The 23,495-nt window shown below is 40.5% G+C and overlaps 1 protein-coding gene across 1 annotated transcript in view; it reads left to right on the forward strand.

The window, feature by feature from the left end:
• The window catches only part of LOC102939639 (collagen alpha-1(XXVIII) chain), a 66,455-nt gene that overhangs the window by 10,316 nt on the left and 32,644 nt on the right, over positions 1 to 23,495 (forward strand). Inside the window, exons 6-15 of the mRNA XM_027819111.3 lie at positions 838 to 897; positions 2,250 to 2,303; positions 2,641 to 2,685; positions 6,298 to 6,324; positions 6,518 to 6,562; positions 7,277 to 7,321; positions 9,165 to 9,218; positions 17,457 to 17,525; positions 19,518 to 19,586; positions 21,906 to 21,974. Of these exons, the coding sequence (XP_027674912.2) occupies positions 838 to 897; positions 2,250 to 2,303; positions 2,641 to 2,685; positions 6,298 to 6,324; positions 6,518 to 6,562; positions 7,277 to 7,321; positions 9,165 to 9,218; positions 17,457 to 17,525; positions 19,518 to 19,586; positions 21,906 to 21,974 (537 nt within the window). The remainder of the gene's footprint in view (positions 1 to 837; positions 898 to 2,249; positions 2,304 to 2,640; positions 2,686 to 6,297; positions 6,325 to 6,517; positions 6,563 to 7,276; positions 7,322 to 9,164; positions 9,219 to 17,456; positions 17,526 to 19,517; positions 19,587 to 21,905; positions 21,975 to 23,495) is intronic.

Consider the following 23,495-nt stretch of genomic DNA (forward strand, 5'->3'; position numbering starts at 1 on the left):
TTGCTATGCTAATCAAACTTCCCTGTAGGCATTCAGATATGATGGTGATGTGTGACAGTACAACACCCTACAATGGATTACATGCTGTTGTCCTTGGGAGGCACATTATCTGGGATATTCGGATAACAATGATGCTTGGGGTGCCCACTTGTCTAAGTCTTAAAGTTGAATAGAGATTTAATAAATAATTTAAAAAAAACTTTTTCCATATGTATTGAGTCTTCATATTTTATGGTTTGGAAGCATAAAAAAAGTAACTACATATAATCACTGTGGATCAGTGATCCACTGGCACAATATAAATGCAAAGTAAAGAGAAAAAATGCAGGACATTTATTAAAATTAATTTTATTAATTAGATTATATTAATTTGCATATAAGCATTTTGTTTATGCATTTATATAAGGCCAGATTATGACCCATCCTGCATGCCTGTACAATGGAATAAGGGGGTGTAAGGATGTATGGTGCCCCCTTATTCCCCTGTACCAGCTACCCCTACAACAGGTAGTTGTGTAAGGTGGGTTGAGCAGCACAGAGTTATTACATTCCCCACCACCACCATGCTGCACAACATGCTACCCCTTACAAGGGGGTTGTGGCAAAGTCGTGATTATGTGATGTGATATAAAGGATTTCTTGGCTTGGGTGTGGGATGACCACATTACTTATGAGCGGTAAAGTAACTGAATGCAATTAAAAGATACAAAGTTGTTTATTCTACAGAAGTAATTCATTGGTGCTTGTAGATTAGCTATATGGAAACTGAAATGTTGCAATGTTTTCTGGCTTACCCATTAAAGTGCACTGATTTGCTGTGAATATTTTCATTCAAAGTGTCCCCAAGCTCCCACATGTAACTGTGAGAAAGGGGAAAGAGGCCTTCCTGGCCCTGCCGTAAGTAGCTGTCATTTCTCATCTTCCTTCTGTCTTAGTGAATAATGCATAAAGTAATTTGCTATTAAGTTTGTTCTAGGCATTTTGATTAATCCTCTGAATCTGATCCATGAGACATAAAGTTAGAGCTATAAGTAGTATTTCTTTGTACTTACACTGTGTGGAAGTGTCAGATCAATGAGAAATGTGTGGAGAGTTTGCCTGCTATTCATGAGATCCTCCTCTCTAAAAGGGAACAGCTATGTGATTTATGATCTGCCAGAGATCTGCTTTGGTCATAGCAGATGTACAAAAAAAAAAACCCCATGGTTAAAGGGCAAAAAGGAGGCTTCATCTCTGTGGAAGTGCAGAGTTATTCTACTGATTGAGTCTGACAGCCAGACCAGATGACTCATTAGCTCCAAATCAGGAGTATAAAAAAACTGAGTTGCTTTGAGGCAAGAGGTAAAGAGAAAAAAGGAGAGAAAGGAAATCCTGGAGGGTGAAACATTAGGAATTTCCAACTCAAGAGGGAACTGGCTTGAGGTACATATAGAGAAGAGTGGGCTTCCTTTGGAGAGTACATCGAACTAGACCCTCCAAGCAAAGATGCAGGATTGTTTCATTGTCAGTCCCAATGAACTAAACTGCAGGGTTTAGCTGTCAAACTGAATCCTGAAGCCTTTGAACAGCCCAATATTATACTCATTAAAATCGAACTGAAGTATAAAAGGATTATATATTACTTGCCCAAGGTCACAGAGTCTGAGGCAGAGTTAGGAATAGAACCCAGCAGTCTTGACTACTTTTTTTCATTGGACCTGTTACAAACACTAAACTTTACTGCCTCTGCCTTCTATAGACTAGCACTTTTAGTTTAAACTAATATATATTATACAGTTTTTGTTTAAGTTACAATAAGATATCACTACTTGAAGAACACATATGAAAGCATACATTTCAAAAAGTTCAATACAAACATGCATCATTTAACAGTGCTAAAATGAACAACTGTGACCTCTACAAAAACATCTGCATCTGTTTTCAGATAAAATCAGTCCTAGGTGCTTTACAGCAATGTTAAGAAGAAAACAGGTTTTCTGTGCAGGTGAGCATGTCACTCCCAGACATGCTGTTTGACATCTGTGATAACTACACTGGTTTGTTTAAGGTTCAGGAAACAAATGACCAAAATATAATTCCTAAAGTACTACATACATTGCCAAAAAAATCATTTTATTTAATAACTCCTTCTGTGGTGAAGTTACTTGAACCTGTCTAAAAGTACTGCATGATTTATACAGAATTTGGGATGTGGGGCATATGATATGTGACTGTTTTATTACATAACTTTTTTATTTTGCTGTTTTTAGGGTAAAAAGGGTCGTCCAGGTGATGATGGGGCTCCTGGCCAGAAAGGAGTAAAGGTGGCATGTCTTTTTAAAGATTTAGTAAAAGCATCCAATATTTTCATTTGAACTGAAAGAATAGTAATGTATGTACTTAGCATTTATGAACTGGAATAGTTCATCTAAGTTATTTAGTCTTCCTTTTCTCTTGAAGTAAAAAAATACACATTAATGTAATTTGCAAACAGAACTTCTATGTTAGTATTTTGCATATAAGATAATTAAAACTTTAGAAGAGGGAGCTGGTATGCATCCTTTACTATGTACTAAATTATACTAAAGAGAACAATGTAAGTACAGTTCAAAACATTACATTTTCCTTGTTTGACTGATCTTGATGTTCGATTCTTCATAGGGGGATGCAGGTCTCAGTGGAATTCCAGGAAAAGATGGAACAGAGGTAAAAAGGAAATCAGTATTTTCTCTAGTCATTACATTGTTCATTTACTTCAAGGATGTGATCCCATGTTTGCAATAAACATTATAATAGCCAAGCAGAGTTTTCAGTTCCAGTTTATCATCCAGTGATTCATTAACACAAGAAATAAAAGAGTTAGAAAAACTGAAAAGGAGTATTGTTGTTTAAAGAATGTGTTTAACTCTTATTTAATAGTAATGGGAGTTACAATTACACACTTCCATTGGGGTTATATACTCCCTTCAAATGATTTAGTCTTCTATATTTGATATATTCAGTTTACAATGTAATGCAAATAGTACTGACTATCTTCCTTGTTAGGAATTGAAGAAAATTGATTAGGGAAGCAAAGGGACAGATGGAGAAGAGTATGGCCAGCAGAGTTAAGAACAATAAGAATTAGGATTTTTTAAGTATATTAGGAACAAAAAGAATCCTAACTATAGTATTGGTCCACTACTAAATGGAAACAGTAGAATTATCAATAATAATCCAGAAAAGAAAGAAGTATTCAATACCTATTTCAGTTCTATATTTGGGGAAAAACAGAAGATAGTCATATCCTATGATGATGATAACACTCTTTCCATTCTACTAGTATCTCAGGAGGATGTTAAACAGGAGCGATTAAGTTAGACATTTTAAATCACCAAGTCCAGATAACTTGCATCCAAGAATTTGTAAAGGGCTCACTGAGGAGCTTGCTGGACCATTAATGGTGATTTTCAATAAGTCTTGGAACACTAGGAAAATTCCAGAGGACTGGAAGAAAGCTAATATTGTGCAATATTTTAAAAGGATAAACGGGGATGACCCAGAACTTATAGGCCTGTCAGTCTGACATCGATCCTAGGCAAGATAATGGAGCAGCTAATACTGGACTCAAGTAATAAAGTATTAAAGGAAGGTAATATAATTAATACAAATCAACTTGAGTTTATGGAAAATAGATCCTGTCAAATTAACTTGATATCTTTTTTTGATGAGATTACATGTTTGGTAGATAAACGTAATAGTGTTGATTTAATAGACTTCTGTTACGTGCTTCACTTGGTACTGCATGACATTTTGATTAAAAAACTAGAACAATACAAAATTAATAGGGCACATATTAAGTGAATTAGTGGCCTGCTAACTAACAGAGGCTCTGAAGCACAATGGATAGTGCATTGGCTTTCTAGATCTGAGAGGGTATTCAAAGGATGTGGATTTGAATCCCACCAGAGTTCGGCTTCTTTTTGGACAAAGTCACCAGCCTGGCCTGGATGGGGAGCAGCTGTCAACATGAAATATATTGATTTTTGGCATAGTCCCACATGTCATTCTATAAGCAAACTAAAGAAATGTAGTCAAGAATAAATTAGTATCAGGTGTGTGAAAATGGGTTGAAAGACCATACTCAAAAAGTAGCAATCAATGGTTCACTGACAAACTGGGGAGAGGTATTTAGTCGGATACCGCAGGGGTCAGTCCTGGGTCCAGTACTATTCAATATTTCCATTAATGACTTGAATAATGGAGTGGAGAGTATGCTTATAAAATTTGTGGATGACACCAAACTGGGAGGGTTTGTAAACACTTTGGAGGACAGCATAAGAATTCAAAATGACCTTGATAAATTGCAGAACTGGTCTAAAATCAACAAGATAAAATTCAATAAAGATAAGTGCAGAGTTCTTAGGAAGGAAAAATCAAATGCACAACTGCAAAATGGGGCCTTACTGGCTAGGTGGTAGTACTGAAAAGGATCTGAGGACTATAGTGGATCATATTTTGAATGAGAGAGTCAACTGTAGTTATTATCATTCTGAGATGTATTCACAGGAGTGTTGTATATAACTGTCCCACTCTACTCAGTTTTGGTGAGGCCTCAGCTGGAATATTGTGTCCAGTTTTGGGCAACAGACTAGGAAAGATGTGGACAAATTGGAGAGAGAACAGAGGAGAGCACCAAAAATGATAAAACGTTTAGAAAACCTGATCTATGAAGAAAGGTTAAAGAAAATGGACATGTTTAGACTTGAGAAGAGAATACTGAGGAAGGACCTGACAGTCTTCAGATATTTTAAGGGCTGTTATAAAGAGGATGATGACCAATTGTTGTACATGTCCATGAATGTAGTAGAAGTAGTAATAGGCTTAATCTGAAGCAAGGAAGATTTAGGTTAGATATTAGGAAAAGCTTTCTAACAATAAGGATAGTTAAGCTCTGAATAGACTTTCAAGAGAGGTTGTGGAATCCCCATTACCGGAAGTTTTTAAGAACTTGTTCAACAAATACCTGTCAGGGATGGTCTAGGTATACGTTGTCCTGCCTCAGCACAGGGAGCTGGATTAGATGACCTCTTGAGGTCTCTTCCTGCCCTACATGTCTATGATAGATCTCAAAATGTAATTGTACATGGGGAATCATCAATGAGCAGGGTCATTTCTAGTGGGGTCCTGCAGGGATCAGTTCTTGGCCCTATTCTAGTTAACGTTTTTATCAATAACCTTGAAGAAAACATAAAATCATCACTGATAAAGTTTGTAGAGGACACAAAAACTGGGGGGAGTGATACATTTCCTGCTGTTAGAATCATAAATTTTTGAGGCCATAAGGAACCATTTTGACCATCTACTCTGACTTCCTGTGTAACACAGGCCCAATTGCTTTAAAAGACAACCTAATATATTAAATAGGAGGAAAGTATTACTTTTCCATTTAAAAATGGCTGTAGCTGGCATAGGGGAAGTATGCGATCATAAATGGCAGTGGAGGTAGTGTTTGTGATTGTGAATGTGAGGGAAGGTGGTCTGCAAAACACTCTAACATGTGGTCCAGTCTATGAAAAAGTTTGAGAATTCCTGTTATAATGAGTTATCAACATTTACCAGTAAAGTAGTTGTCACTATGTCCCTGATCCAGCCGCATGACCAACATGCTTTCATTGACTCAGTGAGATTCCACACAGGCATTGGGGTCTGCACAGACAAATATTCTTGCAGGACTGGAAACCTGATTTACAATGGAAAGAAGAATATCAGCATTATTTCATTTTGCCACCTGTAGTTATTAACACTGGGTTCAGCTTTGTAGCCTTTCCGCTCACATAATAGTCATACAAGGATTGGAAAAACACAAATACAGCAGTTCTTTCACAGCTGCACTGTTACGTGCAGGGCACTGAACATTTCCCCCCGTGCTGAGTTTCCTCCAGTTTTTAAAAAAGTTTTGCAACAAGTCTCAAACTTTGATGTCCTCACCATGCCCACACCACCTGTACCTTTCCAGAAATACAATGCTTACGCTTACAGGAGTGTCAGCCTTAACTCTAGAGCTCAAGCCTTTGTATAAATTAAAATCTCAGTTTAAAATTCAATTGACATAGGGTATTTTGTACATATAATATATATATTATTGTAGACAGCTGTCATATACACAGCCATATTGCCACCTCAGAGATCCAGTGTTGTAGCTGAATTTTTATTAGAGCCTGAAATTTTATGTTTTTTCTGTAAAGACCATGGAGTTGCAGCTTGTGTAATAGTGTCACAATTAATTTATTTAAATCAGGTTAAATATCTTCCAATCTTTTTTGTTTCTTTTCCCAGGGAAAATCTGGCTACAAAGGAGAAAAGGTATGATTTTCAGTAGGAACATTTATTGACATGTTTGTATTGTCCTGTAGATATACACATCAACATATTTGGTTGGTTGTTCATGAAAAATTGTAGCATTTGGGATGTGTGTTCTGGCAGGAAGATGTAATGAATAAAAATATCCTTGTAATGCTAAGTAAACTTTTTGAATGTTCATGGTTTATTTCCTTAGGGGGAAAGAGGTGACTGTGGCACTCCAGGGATAAAAGGTGACAGAGTAAGTATCTATCTGCTTATTATATTTTAGGGAAAACATTGTTATAGAACTCTATTTCTCCTAATGTACAGTGAAATGGCGTATGGAGAAGTTATAGGACACAATTGCCTGAGATTTAAAATTTGCTATCCCTGATAATAGACATTGTGGTAGATTTAGTGTAAATGTTATTTATAAAGCAGAGGGAGAACACAGTTGACAAATTTTAAGGTCAATCAAATAAAGATAAACTGAAAAAGGTCATTTTTCAATAATTATCCCAGCTGCTCTGATACTTTAGTGCTGTTGCATTTAGGGTGCAAGCCTACTTCCACTTCAGACACTGGCAAGACTCTCATTGACTTTGGCAGGAGCAGAATCAGGCCCACTTTTAAAGGGGGAAGATGGACTGAGGGGCGTATGACTATGAAAATGAAAATCAAGATTTTAACTCCAGCAATGGGCTTGAAGGTTCAGTGTATGGTAGCTGTAAACATGTTTAATGAAATAGATGTAAAACTTGACCATGTAGGATCTTGGTATCTGACTTCAAATTCATTCTCATACTGTAATTTTACTACTGTATCCCAGTTTCATATTTATGCAGTACTTTCTTGCAAGTTATCGACTTCTTGATTTCTTTTCTTGATGTTCTTTGTACTATATTTTAATGTATCCAAATATATTTTAGAAGTTTTAGATTTTTGTAGGCACTTTTGTCTTCTTGCTTTTCAGGGTCCAGAAGGTCCAGTTGGTCACACAGGACTGAGAGGTCTACAGGTAACAAACAGCACAGACGTACTTTGCTTTCTTGGTGCTTTGCAAAGCTGTGAAATCACTTTAGTTCACAACATGGCTCAGCTGCCTAGACTTCTAGAGCCAGTCTCATTCAAAATATTCCGTGCGTCACACATGTATCCTCTTTCATTGTAACATTGACAGGGATTTTTGGAGTTCAGTGTAGACAACTGAATATTTTTGTTCTCTGATTATTGACTGGCAGAAATAGTAGAGTGTGCAGGAGAAGAGATCCCCACAGCAACGGAAAGACCATGCTGTTATGTCTAATGCTGTAGACAATACTTAGCATATATTTATTCCTGAATTGGGGCCTCAGGTAGTTTGGCCTAATTAGAGTATAGATCCCCGCTGAGTATCCGAGACTTTGTTCCCCCCCAAAATGTGTTTATTTTAAGGATTGATTTCACACATTTGTATCTTTTGTCTAATTCAGAGTGTCATATTCTGCATCTTTAGGATGGCAGAATAATTTGACCTTGTCACCTTGTACGTCCTTAAGGAAAAATCTCTAAGACACTTCTGGGGCCCCATTCTGTTCTCCCTACTTGGGCAAAATGCCTGGGGTGTAATCCTGGCCCCATGGGAGCAAAACTCCCATTGGTTGCAACAGGGCCAGGATTTCATCCTTGTTGTCTTCATTGATCTGAATAAGGAGCAGGTGACTAAACTCTTGATTAGGCAGAAGATGAAAATATGCAACAAGTTTTAGGAAACAGAAAGCATATAAAATGTCAGGCCTACCAACCACTGTCCCTTTTTTACTGAGTAGTTGATTTAAGAAGTAATGTAGGAAAGGAAATAACACTGATAACTTAACAACATATCCTTTAGGAGAAGTGGGCAACAGACTGTTGAAATAAATGAGCGCACTAGTGAGATGTGACCCATATAAATCAAAGTAATTGGCTCGGCCATCCTCATCTGATGGAAACTGGCATAGGTCCATTGAAGTCAATAGAGCTACCAAAGTCAGTGAAGCTATGCCCATTTATACTTGCTGAAGATCTAGCCCATTTTATTGTTTTCTAAAAGGGGTTGAAAGTCATGTACATTGATAAATTATACTCTCATATTATGAGGGAATTAGAACAGTCCAGAATATTGCCAGTTTGCACGTTTTGGATCAGTTCTGTTCCCACTCGATGCAATGAGGTTTTGTGACTTAAAATGGCTTCGTTTTGTACCTATTGTTTTAGGAGAATCTGTCATATAAGCAAACTTGTTATAGTGCATCATAAAAATCAATAACAAAAATCAGAAAATCTTTATGAAAAATATGCAACCCAAGAAAGTTAAAGTTACACATTTTAAATAGATCAGATTTGCCATAACACCCTTTTAGTGGGAGCAGTGTTTTGTAAAAGAACCCCCAAACCATATGTGCTGAAACTAGAGATGCGGGGGGGGACTGATGCACCCCCTGTCTTGAAGGCGTTTCCATTATATACAGGGTTTACAATTTGGTTCAATGGCTCTCCGCACCCCTGCTATAAAAATTGTTCCAGCACCCCTGCCCCAAACCCTACATTACTAATACCTAGAGGAGCTTGTAGTATTGTCATTGTTGCAGTGATGCTGTAAATAAATTTTGATGACTATTTATTTTTATTCTACTTAAGAAAGAGCCAAGTGCTGTCCTCAGATGCTTACACACCACTAGCTGCATTCTTGCATACAAGGGCAGAATTTAAATTGTGTTTAATTTTGAAATGTTTGTGACAAAGGTTTTCATGTGGATTGCAGTAAATTATTGCTTGTTTCTCAAAAACCCCTTGCTCTGAAAGCCTGGAATATTCTGATAAAAACATTTGTGTTTTAACAGGGCTCCCAAGGGTTACCCGGAGACCAAGGGCCTGAAGGTGTGCAAGGATCAAAGGCAAGAATAAAAGATCTCCTCTTTTTTTTAACATTAAAAGATATATACAGTTATACATACCGCAATAATGCTCTTCCCCACATTCACTTTTCCCTTCTGTTCAAGGGGTTTGGCTAAATGGGGACTGCAAGTAATTCATCTATCTAATATCCCTGCAAGTTACCTAGCAAAAACTGCTCGTCTACTCCTGGTGTTTACTACAGTAGATTCAGCTGGACATTGTCTCTTCGGTATAGTGACTTATACCCCATTCTTCTAGTACTTGAACATTTAAAGTGCAGTATTACTCCAAAAATTTGTTGTCTCTTACCACTTGATGTATCAAATGTTTTCAATTTAGAAAACAACAACATGTTTTACTTGTAAGTGCCAACCATGGAAATTCAGCCTGGAATCTGAAAGCTGAACAGTGTTTCTTTTGGATTGTGCATTCTTATTAGTAATATGAATTCTGCAACTGGATCTCATTGAATAGTCTTGTTGATTATGCATGAAAAGGGATCAAAGCCATTTTGTTCTCCCATAGCTGAATTGGCTCCGCAAAGCTAACAAGAAGTAAAAATCAAATCAGAACTTACATGTGTCAGTAAGGTAAACAAATCAGACTTTGAATCTGCACCGTGAACAAATACATTGAATAAGAAGGTGCTATTTTTACATTATCAGCCTTTTGACCTTTCACAGGAACTCTTTTAGGGTAATATCACAAATTCCCTTCTCTTCCCATTGGACCACCACAAACAGGATGGATGCTTTTAAATTTCTGATACTAGTGTGTTATTTATTGGGTCCTCTCCACCAGTTTACCAGTACGACTCTATGCTACAACATACAACTGGAAGTAAACTTTCCCTTTAGTGTACCCTCCAGGGCTGTAAAAGGCAAGATCTCACCATCCTGAGATTCTGTGTCCCCTGGGCCCCTGCCAGCCTCCTCCCTTGCACTTCCTTCTGTCCTTTATCTGTTGGTGGGTTGATTGTTCTCATTAGCCTCCTGACTAATTAAGCCATTGAACATCCCATCCCTCCCCCCCCCCCCCCGGGTTAAATCCGCTCCAAGGGGGAAATAGCGAGTACCTTAGTACTGAGAGCACTGGGTCAGCTCTAGACTCCTAGCACTGTGTCACAGGCAGAAACTAAGCAGGATTCAAAAAGATTTCAGACATTTATATGGATAAGAATATCCAGAGCTGTTTATAATTAATTATGATAACATTGGAGGGAATATTGAACTTCATGCTTCAGGGTGTAAACCCATCCCTATCAGTTACAGATCAGGATGAGAACTAATGACAGTGGCAAATTATCCCACATCTATCTCCTGTGGGATTCTCACACCTTCCTCTGAAGCATCTGGTACTGGCCATTCTCAGAGAAAATATAATGGACTAGATGGACCACAGGTCTAATCCAGTGTGACAATTCCTATGTTCCTAGGACTCCAGCCTTCTGCAGAACTACCAATCCTGCAGTTAGGGGTTAAACTGTCACCATTTAAGTCAATGGGAGTTTTTGCCATTGACAGCGACAGGAGCAAGATCAAGCCCTTAAACGAAGTCTTGAAGACAAGTATAAATACAGGCAGATTATCAGTGGGTGTTAAGCACCTAAATACTTTTTAAAAATCTGATCCTTGAGTGTTAAGTACTATGGGCCTGATCCAAAGTCGACTGAAGTCAGTAAATGCCTTTCCATATACCTCAATAGGCTTTGGATCAGATCTCTAAATTCCAAGGTTCAATCATTTAATTAACTAACTTTTATTAGAAACTTGTGGGTATGCAGGGTTTCTGAGTATAATCCATAAACAATACTGGGAAAGTGCCCTCTTTCTCCTAGTGCTTCATCCCTTTTCTAATGCTATTTATTTTGTGGACCAAGTTTTCCTTTTCACTATATAAATCCAATATGCTAAATCCTGGCTTTTATTACCAGAAGCACTCAGCACTCTTTAAAATAAGAAGACTGAGGCACAGAGGTAATAAAAACAAGAAGATTCAGAATTAAAGCTTACCACAGTGTCACTGAATCATAAACATTAGAAATAAGAAAGAGCTCTTAGTGCTAAACCTGCATACCCTTACCTACATGAGTAAGCCTGAATCATGTAAAATCCCCTTGACTTCAGTGGCTCGACTCCTGTGAGAAAGAATGACCAGCTCAAGACCCAGGTAATCTAATCTATTTCACTACCATTTTGTTTTTTTCTAATGCCTTTTGCAATCCCATTTTGACCCACGAGCCTGAATCTAGCTGCCAGGGCTTGCACCAGCAGGGCAGAAAATAGCTAGCTTTTTACACACAATGATTTAAAAGGGTCTAGGGAGAAGGCAGTGGATTCAGTCACCAACAATGTAATACCAGTGGGTTTGAAATATTCAATTCCTAACAGGAGAAACAAAAAAACATTGTGATTCATATTCAAAATTTGTTCTTTTTAGACAAATTGCATAAGTCTGGTGTGAGTCTCTCACAGAAACCCCCTGGGAGCTGCCACCTGATGTACCAAAACTACTTCAGCCCCCGCTTTCCCTGCTAGCTTAGGACTCCAGCACCCTGTCTTGCTGAGCCAACACAGACCCAGGGTCTGAAACATGTGTCCCAAAGCTGCAGGCTTAACTGAAAGCCAGTTAAGAAGCGTTCCTGCCTCTTACACTCAGATGCCCAACTCCCAGTGGGGTCCAAACCCTAAATAAATCTGTTTTACTCTCATAAACTCATACATTGTTCGCCCTCTATAACACTGATAGAGAGATATGCACAGGTGTTTCCCCCCCCCCCCAGTGTTAATACATACTCTGGGTTAATTAATAAGTAAAAAGTGATTTTATTAAATACAGAAAGTAGGATTTAAGCGGTTCCAGGTAGTAAGAGACAGAACAAAGTGAACTACCAAGCAAAATAAAATAAAACCCACAAGTCTATGTCTAATAAAACTGAATACAGACAAAACCGCACCAGTTCCAGTAAGCTTCCTTTTACAGAGTAGGAGTATTTGTGGCATCTTAGAGACTAAAATTTATTTGAGCATAAGCTTTCGTGAGCTACAGCTCATTGCATCGGATGCATCCGATGAAGTGAGCTGTAGCTCATGAAAGTTTATGCTCAAATAAATATGTTAGTCTCTAAGATGCCACAAGTACTCCTTTTCTTTTTGCGGATACAGACTAACACGGCTGCTACTCTGAAACCTGTCATTTTACAGACTAATCTCCTTTTAGTCCAGGTCCAGCAATCACTCACACCTTCTGTAGTTACTGTCTTTTGTTCCGGTTTCTTTCAGGTATCCTTGGGGGTGGAGAGGCTATCTCCTTAGCCAGCTGAAGACCAAAATGGAGGGGTCTCCCACGGGCTTAAATAGACTCTCTCTTGTGGGTGGAGACCCCCTCCTCTCTCCTATGCAAAGTCCAGCTCCAAGATGGAGTTCTGGAGTGACCTCGGCAAGTCACATGTCCAGGCATGACTCATAGTTTTTACAGGCAGAAGCCCTTGCCCACATGGTATCTTGAATGTCTCCAGGAAGACTTCTTATGTAGATTGGAGCATTCCAAGATGCATTGTTCCTTAAGTGCTTCTTGATTGGGCACTTAACTTTGCGAATTCCTTTCTCCAGGAACTGACCAAATGCTCTACTAAGGTTATTTAGAAATCAAGCCAGTACACGGCCAATATTCATAACTTCAAATACAAAAAATGATACATGCATATAAATAGGATTAATAGATTCAGTAGGTCATAACCTTTACATAGATATGTTACATGGCATATGTAACATAGAACATATATCAGTTATGTCATATATATTCATAAGCATATTTCCATAAAGCCTTATGGGGGGCACCATCACATCTGGTTCTTCTAGAAACCTACAAAGCTTTGAAATGTTTTAAAAGCAAAATTACAGGTTTCAGACTAACAGCCGTGTTTAGTCTGTATTTGCAAAAAGAAAAGGAGTACTTGTGGCACCTTAGAGACTAACCAATTTATTTGAGCATAAGCTTTTGTGAGCTACAGCTCACTTCATCGGATGCATACTGTGGACAGTACAGAAGACGTTTTTATGCACACAAACCATGAAAAAATGGGTGATTATCACTACAAAAGGTTTTCTCTCCCCCCCACCCCACTCTCCTGCTGGTAATAGCTTATGTAAAGTGATCACTCTCCTTACAATGTGTATGATAATCAAGGTGGGCCATTGCCAGCACAAGTCCAGGGTTTAACAAGAACGTCTGAGGAAGGGGATGGGGGTAGGAAAAAACAAGGGGAAACAGGTTACCTTGCATAATGACTTAGCCACTCCCAGTCTCTATTCAAGCCTAAGTTAATTGTATCCAATTTGCAAATGAATTCCAATTCAGCAGTCTCTCGCTGGAGTCTGGTTTTGAAGTTTTTCTGTTGTAATATCGCAACTTTCATGTCTGTAATCATGTGACCAGAGAGATTGAAGTGTTCTCTGACTGGTTTATGAATGTTATAATTCTTGACATCTGATTTGTGTCCATTTATTCTTTTACGTAGAGACTGTCCAGTTTGAACAATGTACATGGCAGAGGGGCATTGCTGGCACATGATGGCATATATCACATTGGTAGATGCGCAGGTGAACGAGCCTCTGATAGTGTGGCTGATGTTATTAGGCTCTGTGATGGTGTCCCCTGAATAGATATGTGGGCACAGTTGGCAACGGGCTTTGTTGCAACGATAGGTTCCTGGGTTAGTGGTTCTGTTGTGTGGTATGTGCTTGCTGGTGAGTATTCGCTTCAGGTTGCGGGGCTGTCTGTAGGCAAGGACTGGCCTGTCTCCCAAGATTTGTGAGAGTGTGGGGTCATCCTTCAGGATAGGTTGTAGATCCTTGATAATGCATTGGAGGGGTTTTAGTTGGGGGCTGAAGATGACGGCTAGTGGCGTTCTGTTATTTTCTTTGTTAGGCCTGTCCTGTAGTAGGTGACTTCTGGGTACTCTTCTGGCTCTGTCAATCTGTTTCTTCACTTCAGCAGGTGGGTATTGTAGTTGTAAGTGTAACCCTTCTGCCAGGCCAAGTTGATAGCAGCAAGGGCCGGGTTCAGTACACAGGGGTTCCCTCTCATCAAAGTAAATACAAAACTGGCTCGAGCCCCCACCCAGTGACCTGGGAAAATCTTACACACCCCCTGGGCGCCTCAATGAGGCAATACTTCCCCTCTCGCAAGCACAGAGTCTCGGTGTAGTAGAGAATCTTTAATAACATGAGGTAAACGACATCAGCGTTAAATTGGGGAAACACCACAACTAGTGTTCATTAACCAAACCCTGAGCAAAGACCCACCCCAGAAAATTGGGCCACATCCTTTCCCTCAGGTTCTTGAGTCCCAGAACCCAAACGTCTCTTGAGTCCAGCAATCCTCAAATCACCCAAAATCCAAAAAGTCCAGCCCCAGAGTTCAAAAGTTCATCTGCAGAGTGTTACTCCCCAGTCTGGCTAAAATATGCCTGTGTGTGGGGGAAAGAGGTAAGGGGTACCTTACGTGTCCTGAAGCTGACTGCCCCACAGGGCTCTGCTCTGCTACGCTGTCTCACGAACGGCTCTGCTCCACCACGACCGGCTCCGCTCTGCACAGCTCGCCGTCTCACGAACAGCTCCGCTCAGCTCCGCTCGCCGTCTCACGAACAGCTCCGCTCTGCTCAGCTCGCCGTCTCACGAACAGCTCCGCTCTGCTCAGCTCGCCGTCTCACGAACAGCTCCGCTCAGCTCCGCTCGCCGTCTCACGAACAGCTCCGCTCAGCTCCGCTCGCCGTCTCACGAACAGCTCCGCTCAGCTCCGCTCGCCGTCTCACGAACAGCTCCGCTCAGCTCCGCTCGCCGTCTCACGAACAGCTCCGCTCAGCTCCGCTCGCCGTCTCACGAACAGCTCCGCTCAGCTCCGCTCGCCGTCTCACGAACAGCTCTGCTCAGCTCACCGTCTCACGAACACGCCGCTGTCTCACGAACAGCACCACTGCACTCTAGATCTTCTGGCTCCCCACTACTTGACACAGTGCTCTTAGTGATTTCAGCTCTTAGTGATTTCAGCTCTCAGTGATTTCAGCTCATAGTAGTGGGGGCCTTAGTGCTGGTGCACCATAAGGCCAAAGTGAATGCAGCACAGTGCCTGCAGCAAGACTCTTAATAGACCCAAAATTAGCTCTGACATTCCACAGTGGAGAGAGACAGAGGTGCAATTGGTGCTTCAGGCCCTCACAAAGGGGCCCACACCACCAGGTACTAATACCTGTCTCAAGTCTCTCTCAATTCACAGAGTTTTGGAACCCATGTCCCTTGCCTAGCGAGTGCTACTCAGTTGATGGTGAGTCCCTCCATCATAACAAAAGGCCAAGTACAGTTCCAAGCACAGTTCCCATAATCAGGGTAATAACAATTTACTCTTCCTGCCCCAATAACAAAGACACTGGGGATCCCACAACAGCCAAAGTGACCATTTGGGCAGTTATGGCCTCATTCTAGGCGGGGTGGGTGTGCCTATGCAAATTGAGATCAGCCCCTGAAGTTCTTTTCCACTACTTGCCACACCTCACCACCAGATGTCAGGGTGGAGCCCATCCTGACTCTGCTTACATCAGAATGCTTGATAGAGATCTTGTAGGTGTTTGTCTCTGTCTGAGGGGTTGGAGCAAATGCGGTTGTATCGCAGAGCTTGGCTGTAGACAATGGATCGTGTGATGTGGTCTGGGTGAAAGCTGGAGGCATGTAGGTAGGAATAGCGGTCAGCGGGTTTCCGGTATAGGGTGGTGTTTATGTGACCATCGTTTATTAGCACTGTAGTGTCCAGGAAGTGGATCTCTTGTGTGGACTGGTCCAGGCTAAGGTTGATGGAAATTGTTGAAATCATGGTGGAATTCCTCAAGGGCTTCTTTTCCATGGGTCCAGATGATGAAGATGTCATCAATATAGCTCAAGTAGAATAGGGGCGTTAGGGGACAAGAGCTGAGGAAGCGTTGTTCTAAGTCAGCCATAAAAATGTTGGCATACTGTGGGGCCATGCGGGTATCCATAGCAGTGCCGCTGATTTGAAGGTATACATTGTTCCCAAATGTAAAATAGTTATGGGTAAGGACAAAGTCACAAAGTTCAGCCACCAGGTTAGCCGTGACATTATCGGGGATAGTGTTCTTGACGGCTTGTAGTCCATCTTTGTGTGGAATGTCGGTGTAGAGGGCTTCTACATCCATAGTGGCCAGGATGGTGTTATCAGGAAGATCACCAATGGATTGTAGTTTCCTCAGGAAGTCAGTGGTGTCTCGAAGGTAACTGGGAGTGCTGGTAGCATAGGTCCTGAGGAGGGAGTCTACACAGCCAGACAATCCTGCTGTCAGGGTGCCAATGCCTGAGATGATGGGGCGCCCAGGATTTCCAGGTTTATGGATCTTGGGTAGTAGATAGAATATCCCAGGTCACGGTTCCAGGGGTGTGTCTGTGCGGATTTGATCTTGTGCTTTTTCAGGGAGTTTCTTGAGCAAATGCTGTAGTTTCTTTTGGTAACTCTCAGTGGGATCAGAGGGTAATGGCTTGTAGAAAGTGGTGTTGGAGAGCTGCCAAGCAGCCTCTTGTTCATATTCATGATGACAACAGCACCTCCTTTGTCAGCCTTTTTGATTATGATGTCAAGAGTTGTTTCTGAGGCTGTGGATGGCATTGTGTTCTGCACGGTTGAGGTTGTGGGGCAAGTGATGCTGCTTTTCCACAATTTCAGCCCGTGCACGTCGGCGGAAGCACTCTATGTAGAAGTCCAGTCTGCTGTCTCGACCTTCAGGAGGAGTCCACCTAGAATCCTTCTTTTTGTAGTGTTGGTAGGGAGGTCTCTGTGAATTAGTATGTTGTTCAGAGGTGTGTTGGAAATATTCCTTGAGTCGGAGATGTCGAAAATAGGATTCTAGGTCACCACAGAACTGTATCATGTTCGTGGGGGTGGAGGGGCAGAAGGAGAGGCCCCGAGATAGGACAGCTGCTTCTGCTGGGCTAAGAGTATAGTTGGATAGGTTAACAATATTGCTGGGTGGGTTGAGGGAACCATTGCTGTGGCCCCTTGTGGCATGTAATAGTTTAGAAAGTTTAGTGTCCTTTTTCTTTTGTAGAGAAGCAAAGTGTGTGTTGTAAATGGCTTGTCTAGTTTTAGTAAAGTCCAGCCACAAGGAAGTTTGTGCGGAAGGTTGGTTTTTTATGAGAGTATCCATAATTGTTTCCTTTTTATTTTTTAAAAAGGGTGAAAGAGGCCTCCCTGGGCCACCTGGATTGACTGGAGAAACTGGAATAGGATTGCCTGGCCCAAAGGTAAAAATGCTAGTCATACAGTATACTGTGCATGACTTTGTAAAAGAACAAAAGCAACAGCAGCTGAATATATAAATCTTTCATATATTATCGGATAAAGTACAATAAATGCTAAGATTGGGGTACCTGCAAAGTTATTCAAAAAGTGTTCATAGATTAAAAAAAAAAAAAAACACCACACAACAAACCACTACTTTATAGTATTGGTATAATTAAAACCAGGGAGTACATGGCTAATTGAGTATAGACACATACATATTGTCACAAACAAAAGAATAATTATGAACACACTTGGTGGTTCAGATAGGTGGCACAAAGAATACAAGCTTACTGTAAACAAAATGTTAGCCTTCTGAATAAGGGCTATGTCTGATTTATACTGTACTGGGATTGCTATCATCATCTCTTTCTAGAGTAAACATTGTAGTGTCTCAGCTGTTGAACTTCTGCTGAGTTAAGGTTCAGAAGGGCTCTCCATTCATTTATTTTGTCAATGATCTGTCATCAAAAATCATAATTTAAAAATGTTAATATCAAACACAGACTTACCAAAAAACTCATAGTGCATGCTGTGTCTTATGCATACATGTAGGTCTGAATCATGGTCCAAATTCAATTTCAAAAACATATTTGAAAACAGAGTTTATATAAGGAAAAATATTTTTTTCTAAAATAAGAGCAAAGCAATGCTGTGGCAGATATTGCAATCATATGCACTATCTTTGGGGACCGTATTGTACTAAATCTATGAATGGTTTATGTATGATTATGTTCTGCTCCATGGGGGAGAGTTACCACAGCTCCTCCAGGTACTAAAAATCAGTGAGAGGTTTAGTCTGTGTTTCACCTTAATCACAACTCTAAAGAGGTACCACCTTGTGGAGCGGTTTGCATATTCTGATTCAGACTGGGTTTTGCAGAGACTAAAAGACAAAGGATGTTTGATATAAAAAGATGAGCTTGAACTGACACAGGGCCTTCGTTCTGATCCAGAAAACAGACAGGGCCTTTTGTCCAAGAGCCCCAACCTTTGCAGAAGAGTTGGAAAGACTTTGACCAGCCAGGGCTCCATAAGGTTGATGGGTGACCTCTGGCAAGCTTTTAGAATGCACATAGGAACTTTTATGGTTTTTTTAAATATGTTCTCTCTGTAATGTTTTTTACCTTAAGAATAAAGGTGCTTGCTTAGAAAGCAGTGGGTGGTAACTTGTAACTGCTGGCAATACATTGGTCTTAGCCCTCAGAGAGTAAGCAAAGCACAGGCACTGGCCTTAAGCAGCTGCGGATATTTCAGTGTAAGGCAGGGAGCTGTGCAGCCTTAAAATGTCAGTTGGGAAGAAGAGAGACACAGGTCTCTGCCCAAGAGTGAGGACTGCTGGGATCCAGAAACCTTAAGAGGGTGTCTGGCTGTCAGTTACATATGTTAGAGGTGGTTATAAACATGTCAGAATAAGGTCTGATAGATGTTTATAAGTAAGGATACGATTTGATCATGGAGGTCACAGATTCCATGACTTTAACAGATGTCCACAAATTCTTCAGCTTCAATCCCCTGCAGCGGTGCTTGGGTGTCGGCTTCAGCCCCGCTGTGATCATATCCTGATTTTGTACATTTTTACCATGTCTGTTCCATGAATTTTGCCCAATTTTACCATGACAAAATCATATCCATAGTTATAAGCCATGGTAAAAAGCAACCTATTGATGTATTGGATTCTATATGTGATGTGGCAGCGAAGCTGCTCCATGATCTCTGTTGCAGCTTTCCATCCATTCCTCCCCACCATGAAATTGCACCAGTTCCACTATCTACTGGGTCTTATGTGATGCCAGCAAGGTGAGAAAATTAGGATTTGCCTCACTTATTATATTCAGGTAGATTAAACACCCAAACAAAGGATGCCTGATTAAAAAGTGTTTATATATTGTGCAAATGCAAATACCAATACATAAAAAAAATGTATTATTTTAAAATATGTCTTTTGTTGGAAGGGTGACATTGGCTTGATAGGAAGACCAGGCCCTGTTGGCCCACCTGGAGCTGGTGAGCCAGGACTACCGGTATGTTCTGTGTTTGAGAGCTGAGAGGCCCAAATGTTAACAAGTACTTGCATGCTAAATTATGCCAAATCTTTTCATCTTTAGACTAGTTCTCTCTGATACACATGAAATTGTTATGACTTTCATCACCCTTGGTTGTTTGAAGAACCTATCTTGAATTCCCTATCTTAAACTGTGCTTCTACTCCACAAAGTAACTATGAAAAATGGCACCTTCTTACTTGGAAAAAAAAAAATCTGCTCCTGCATGTACTCAAAGCCATATCTGCTGACTTAAGGCTTTACTGCTTCTCACTCCTCTTAACATTGCAGAGCCTGCACAGCTAAGAGAGAGAGATCTGGGTTCTATTCCTTTCTGTGGATTATTAACCCAGTTCTTTTGGTACATTCCAAACAAGTGCATCTGTGCAATCTCCATAAAGGCATTCCGGTAGCATGGGTTTCCCTAAAAATCATAATTTGGTCAGCAAAACCAATGACTGATGAATTAAAAACCCGCACATGACTGGGTTTGTAGGTTTGTCAATGAGGAAGCCTGCCCTTCCCTCCACATATCTTTTTACTTGTAAATTGAGCACACTTGAGGCAAACCTGGGGCCCACTTTACCATTTTTGCAGAGTCACTTTTCAGAGTAGAACCAATCGTCAGAGTCAAGTGCAGTTCCTTTTCCAAATCAGTGTGGTTTATTAAGCTGTTCTATGTACTCTGGGCTAAATTCTCTTCAGTTCAATGAGGCTGTACCACTGTAACCATGAGGAGAATATAGTCCAGGATTATTCAGAAGTAGCTTTTCCCCCATGAACAGGCAGAAATTTGTAAGAATCATTTCATACAATGTTTTCTCTTTAAAATGAGAAAGCTGAATTTGATGAGAAATAGACTGACCTTAGCCCAGCTTGAAAAGAAATTAATGTAGAAGAATGAGTGCTTCTTGCTGAAGAGTTCTGAATCCACAGGGTAAACAGCTTTACTAAATCCTACCACTAGTGACAATCAGTAAAGTTAGGAAAATGCCCCCTTCATCACCTGTGCTAGTTACCCATACTGCAGGTAGCTACACAGGAAAGAGCAACCTCTGTGGAGGTCCTACATCCCCTATCCTGAGCATGTGGATGAGAAGAGGTGGTGAATGGACAAAGACTTGTCTGTACCCCCATATGCCAACCATCATAGCTGTACTGGTGCACCAGGAAACATACAGTGTATTAGGTATAAGACTGATGTCACTCAGGGTATCCCCTGGTACAGAGAAGAGGACTTGGAAGCAGATTATGGCAACAATGCATTGACCTATACATGCGACTCATGGCTAAGCAATAATAGAACTCTCTGCTCAACATTTGTCTCAGGGCCAGATTCTGCAGTTGCTCCGTGCTCAAAGTTCTCACTGGGAACACCACACCGGAGGGACAGCAGAATCAATGCCCTCAATCTTTTGAGGGTCCCTCCTTTCTTTTGCAGGTCCTACTTGCTTTACAATCATTATTTAACAATAAACTGTCTCCAGCTCTCTATAAACTCTCTCTTCTGGCAAATCATATTTCTGGTTAATTTTTTTGGAAACCAGAAAAAAAATTACAAAATTGAAAAGCACAACTGTTTGAAAGGGAGTTTCCTTTTTATTATTGAAGAAGACAGTAGGATTTTCTCCACCTAAAAATAAGGATAGTTCTGAAGCTGTACAGAGGACCCTCTCCAACCAAAGTTAGCTTCTGTGGATTCTACTGTACTGAAGTCTGTCATTCTGTGCCTGCCAGGATAAAGTTGAGAGGCAGACAGACACAGGGAGCCACTGTATAACAGGCCTAATATATGAAGATTCTGGACCTGTCTTTAGCACAAATCTTTGCCCACTCATGTTTGCTAGGCTACGCTCCCACTAGCATGCATACTGTTGTTTTGTTCATACCACAGAGTTGTAGCTCTCTTCACATAAACCTTCTTCCACATTTTGTGTGGCCTTTAATCTGGTTCTCTCTGCATAGTATATTATGCTCAAATGTTAATAAGCATAAATAATAATTTCCAAAATGAACCAAAGGATGAGGGAAGAATTAAGAAGATGAGTAAAGAGAAGGAATTTTCAATGACTCATAAGTAAGCCACTAAGGTAATCCTGTATAACATGTTATAGCTGCAGGCTAGAATGCTTTCTTTGTTGATTTATTGTGACTATCATGTTACCATATTATTTTTAACAGGTTATAACTATGTACCAATGCAAAGAGATGTTTAAAGACCAGCAGTAAGACTTATTGCTCTGTTATCAGTTTGAATAGTTGATATATTTTCTAGGCTGTTTTAAATTTATTTTAACAGGGGCCTCAAGGACCTCTAGGGATTCAAGGAGAAAGAGGTTCACCAGGTGAAGGGCTTCCAGGACCAAAGGTACCGTAACAGATAGTATATAAGGCCCAATCCTGATCCCATTTAAACCAGTGACCCACTTTCCATATTCTTCAACGCATATAGGACTAGACCTGTGGCAACAAATTTAGCTAGTCAAATTAGCCTGCAAACTAACCCTCTGGGGCAAATAGGCCGCTCAATTAAACTAGTACAAATTCATTGAAGCCAGCGGCTCAGAATGTTACCTCTAATCAGAGCTGGCCTTTGAGGCCTCCATAGCCTGTGGCCTCTCCCTTCTGCTTTAGGGGACCTTAAAAGGGGAAATAATTGGAGCTTTAATTTTAAAATAGCCTCTAGCACCTTACCTTGGAAGAGAGTCTTGAAAACAAACTAATCTAAAGTGATCCCTAGAGTGAAAACTTGTCATTGATTTTTCCTAATTCTTTATGCTCAGTACCCTTTACCTTCATCCAGTGCTGGCACTTAGGGTTAATGAAAATCCTGGCCATAGGTCCCTGAGTTTGTGGAGAACCCCAAATCAGCTGAAGGCAATGCTACTACTGTCGTTGGCATTCAGATACGGTAGTTCATTGATGAGGGGACAGTACTAGAAACATTGCTAGCTCTCTTCCAGATATTGGCCTGAAGCTGAGCCAACTCCTAGGCTGACAAGCCAGTGTGATCTTTGGCTACAACAACAGACAACTAAATAGCGTGAGATACAGTGGTCTAGGCATGGGACTCACAAGGGTCTCCCACTTCTAGTCCCTGCCCTGAAACTGACTCTCTCTGTGGCCTTCTATGTAACTTTCTGCTTTATTATCCCCATTTTATAAATGGAGATTGAATCTTAAATACCTCCTGGGTAAACTGTAATGATTATATAGTTATGTGTAAATTCTCTACAAATGCTAAAAGTCACCAGAATTCACATAAAACCTTCCAGTGATTGGGGACTTCATGACACCCAAACTCCCAATGTGCTTGAACAATTGTCCCTTGCAGAACTTTTTTTTAAAATGTTGACAGCCAGGCATAGCCCCGAGCATAAGCAGCTGGACTCCTCTGGAGTGCAGGCAGAGGGCCTAAAGAATTTTTTTTAAATGTGAAATTAAATTAGGTAAGGTTGAGGTATATCCCAAAGAACTAACTCCCCTCAAAATCCCCACGGTGATCATGGTTGTTAGATGTCGGTTATGTTTGGGGGAGTGGTGAAAAATCATTTTGCAAGTACGGCCCCAAATGCTAATGTTGGCTTTCCCTCAGCTCAAACTCTCTTGCATTTTGTTTAGACCAATATTGCAATAGCTGGGTTTGATTTTGGCTTTTGCTATCAGAATAATCATTTTTACTTAATTCATTGCAATTTCTGATATATATTTCAGGAAGAATTGTATAAGTTCTCTGATGTTGTTAATGTTGATCGCTTACATTTACATAGCAAAGATGAAAATATTTTAAAGAAAACAGACAGAAATCACTCCACCACTACTGAAATACAGCCACTATTTAACAGTGCCAAGCAACACTACGCAACTGGTTAAGGAAGTGAAGAATGCA

The sequence above is a fragment of the Chelonia mydas genome, chromosome 11 (genome assembly GCF_015237465.2).
Source record: "Chelonia mydas isolate rCheMyd1 chromosome 11, rCheMyd1.pri.v2, whole genome shotgun sequence".
NCBI classification, from domain to species: Eukaryota; Metazoa; Chordata; order Testudines; family Cheloniidae; genus Chelonia; species Chelonia mydas.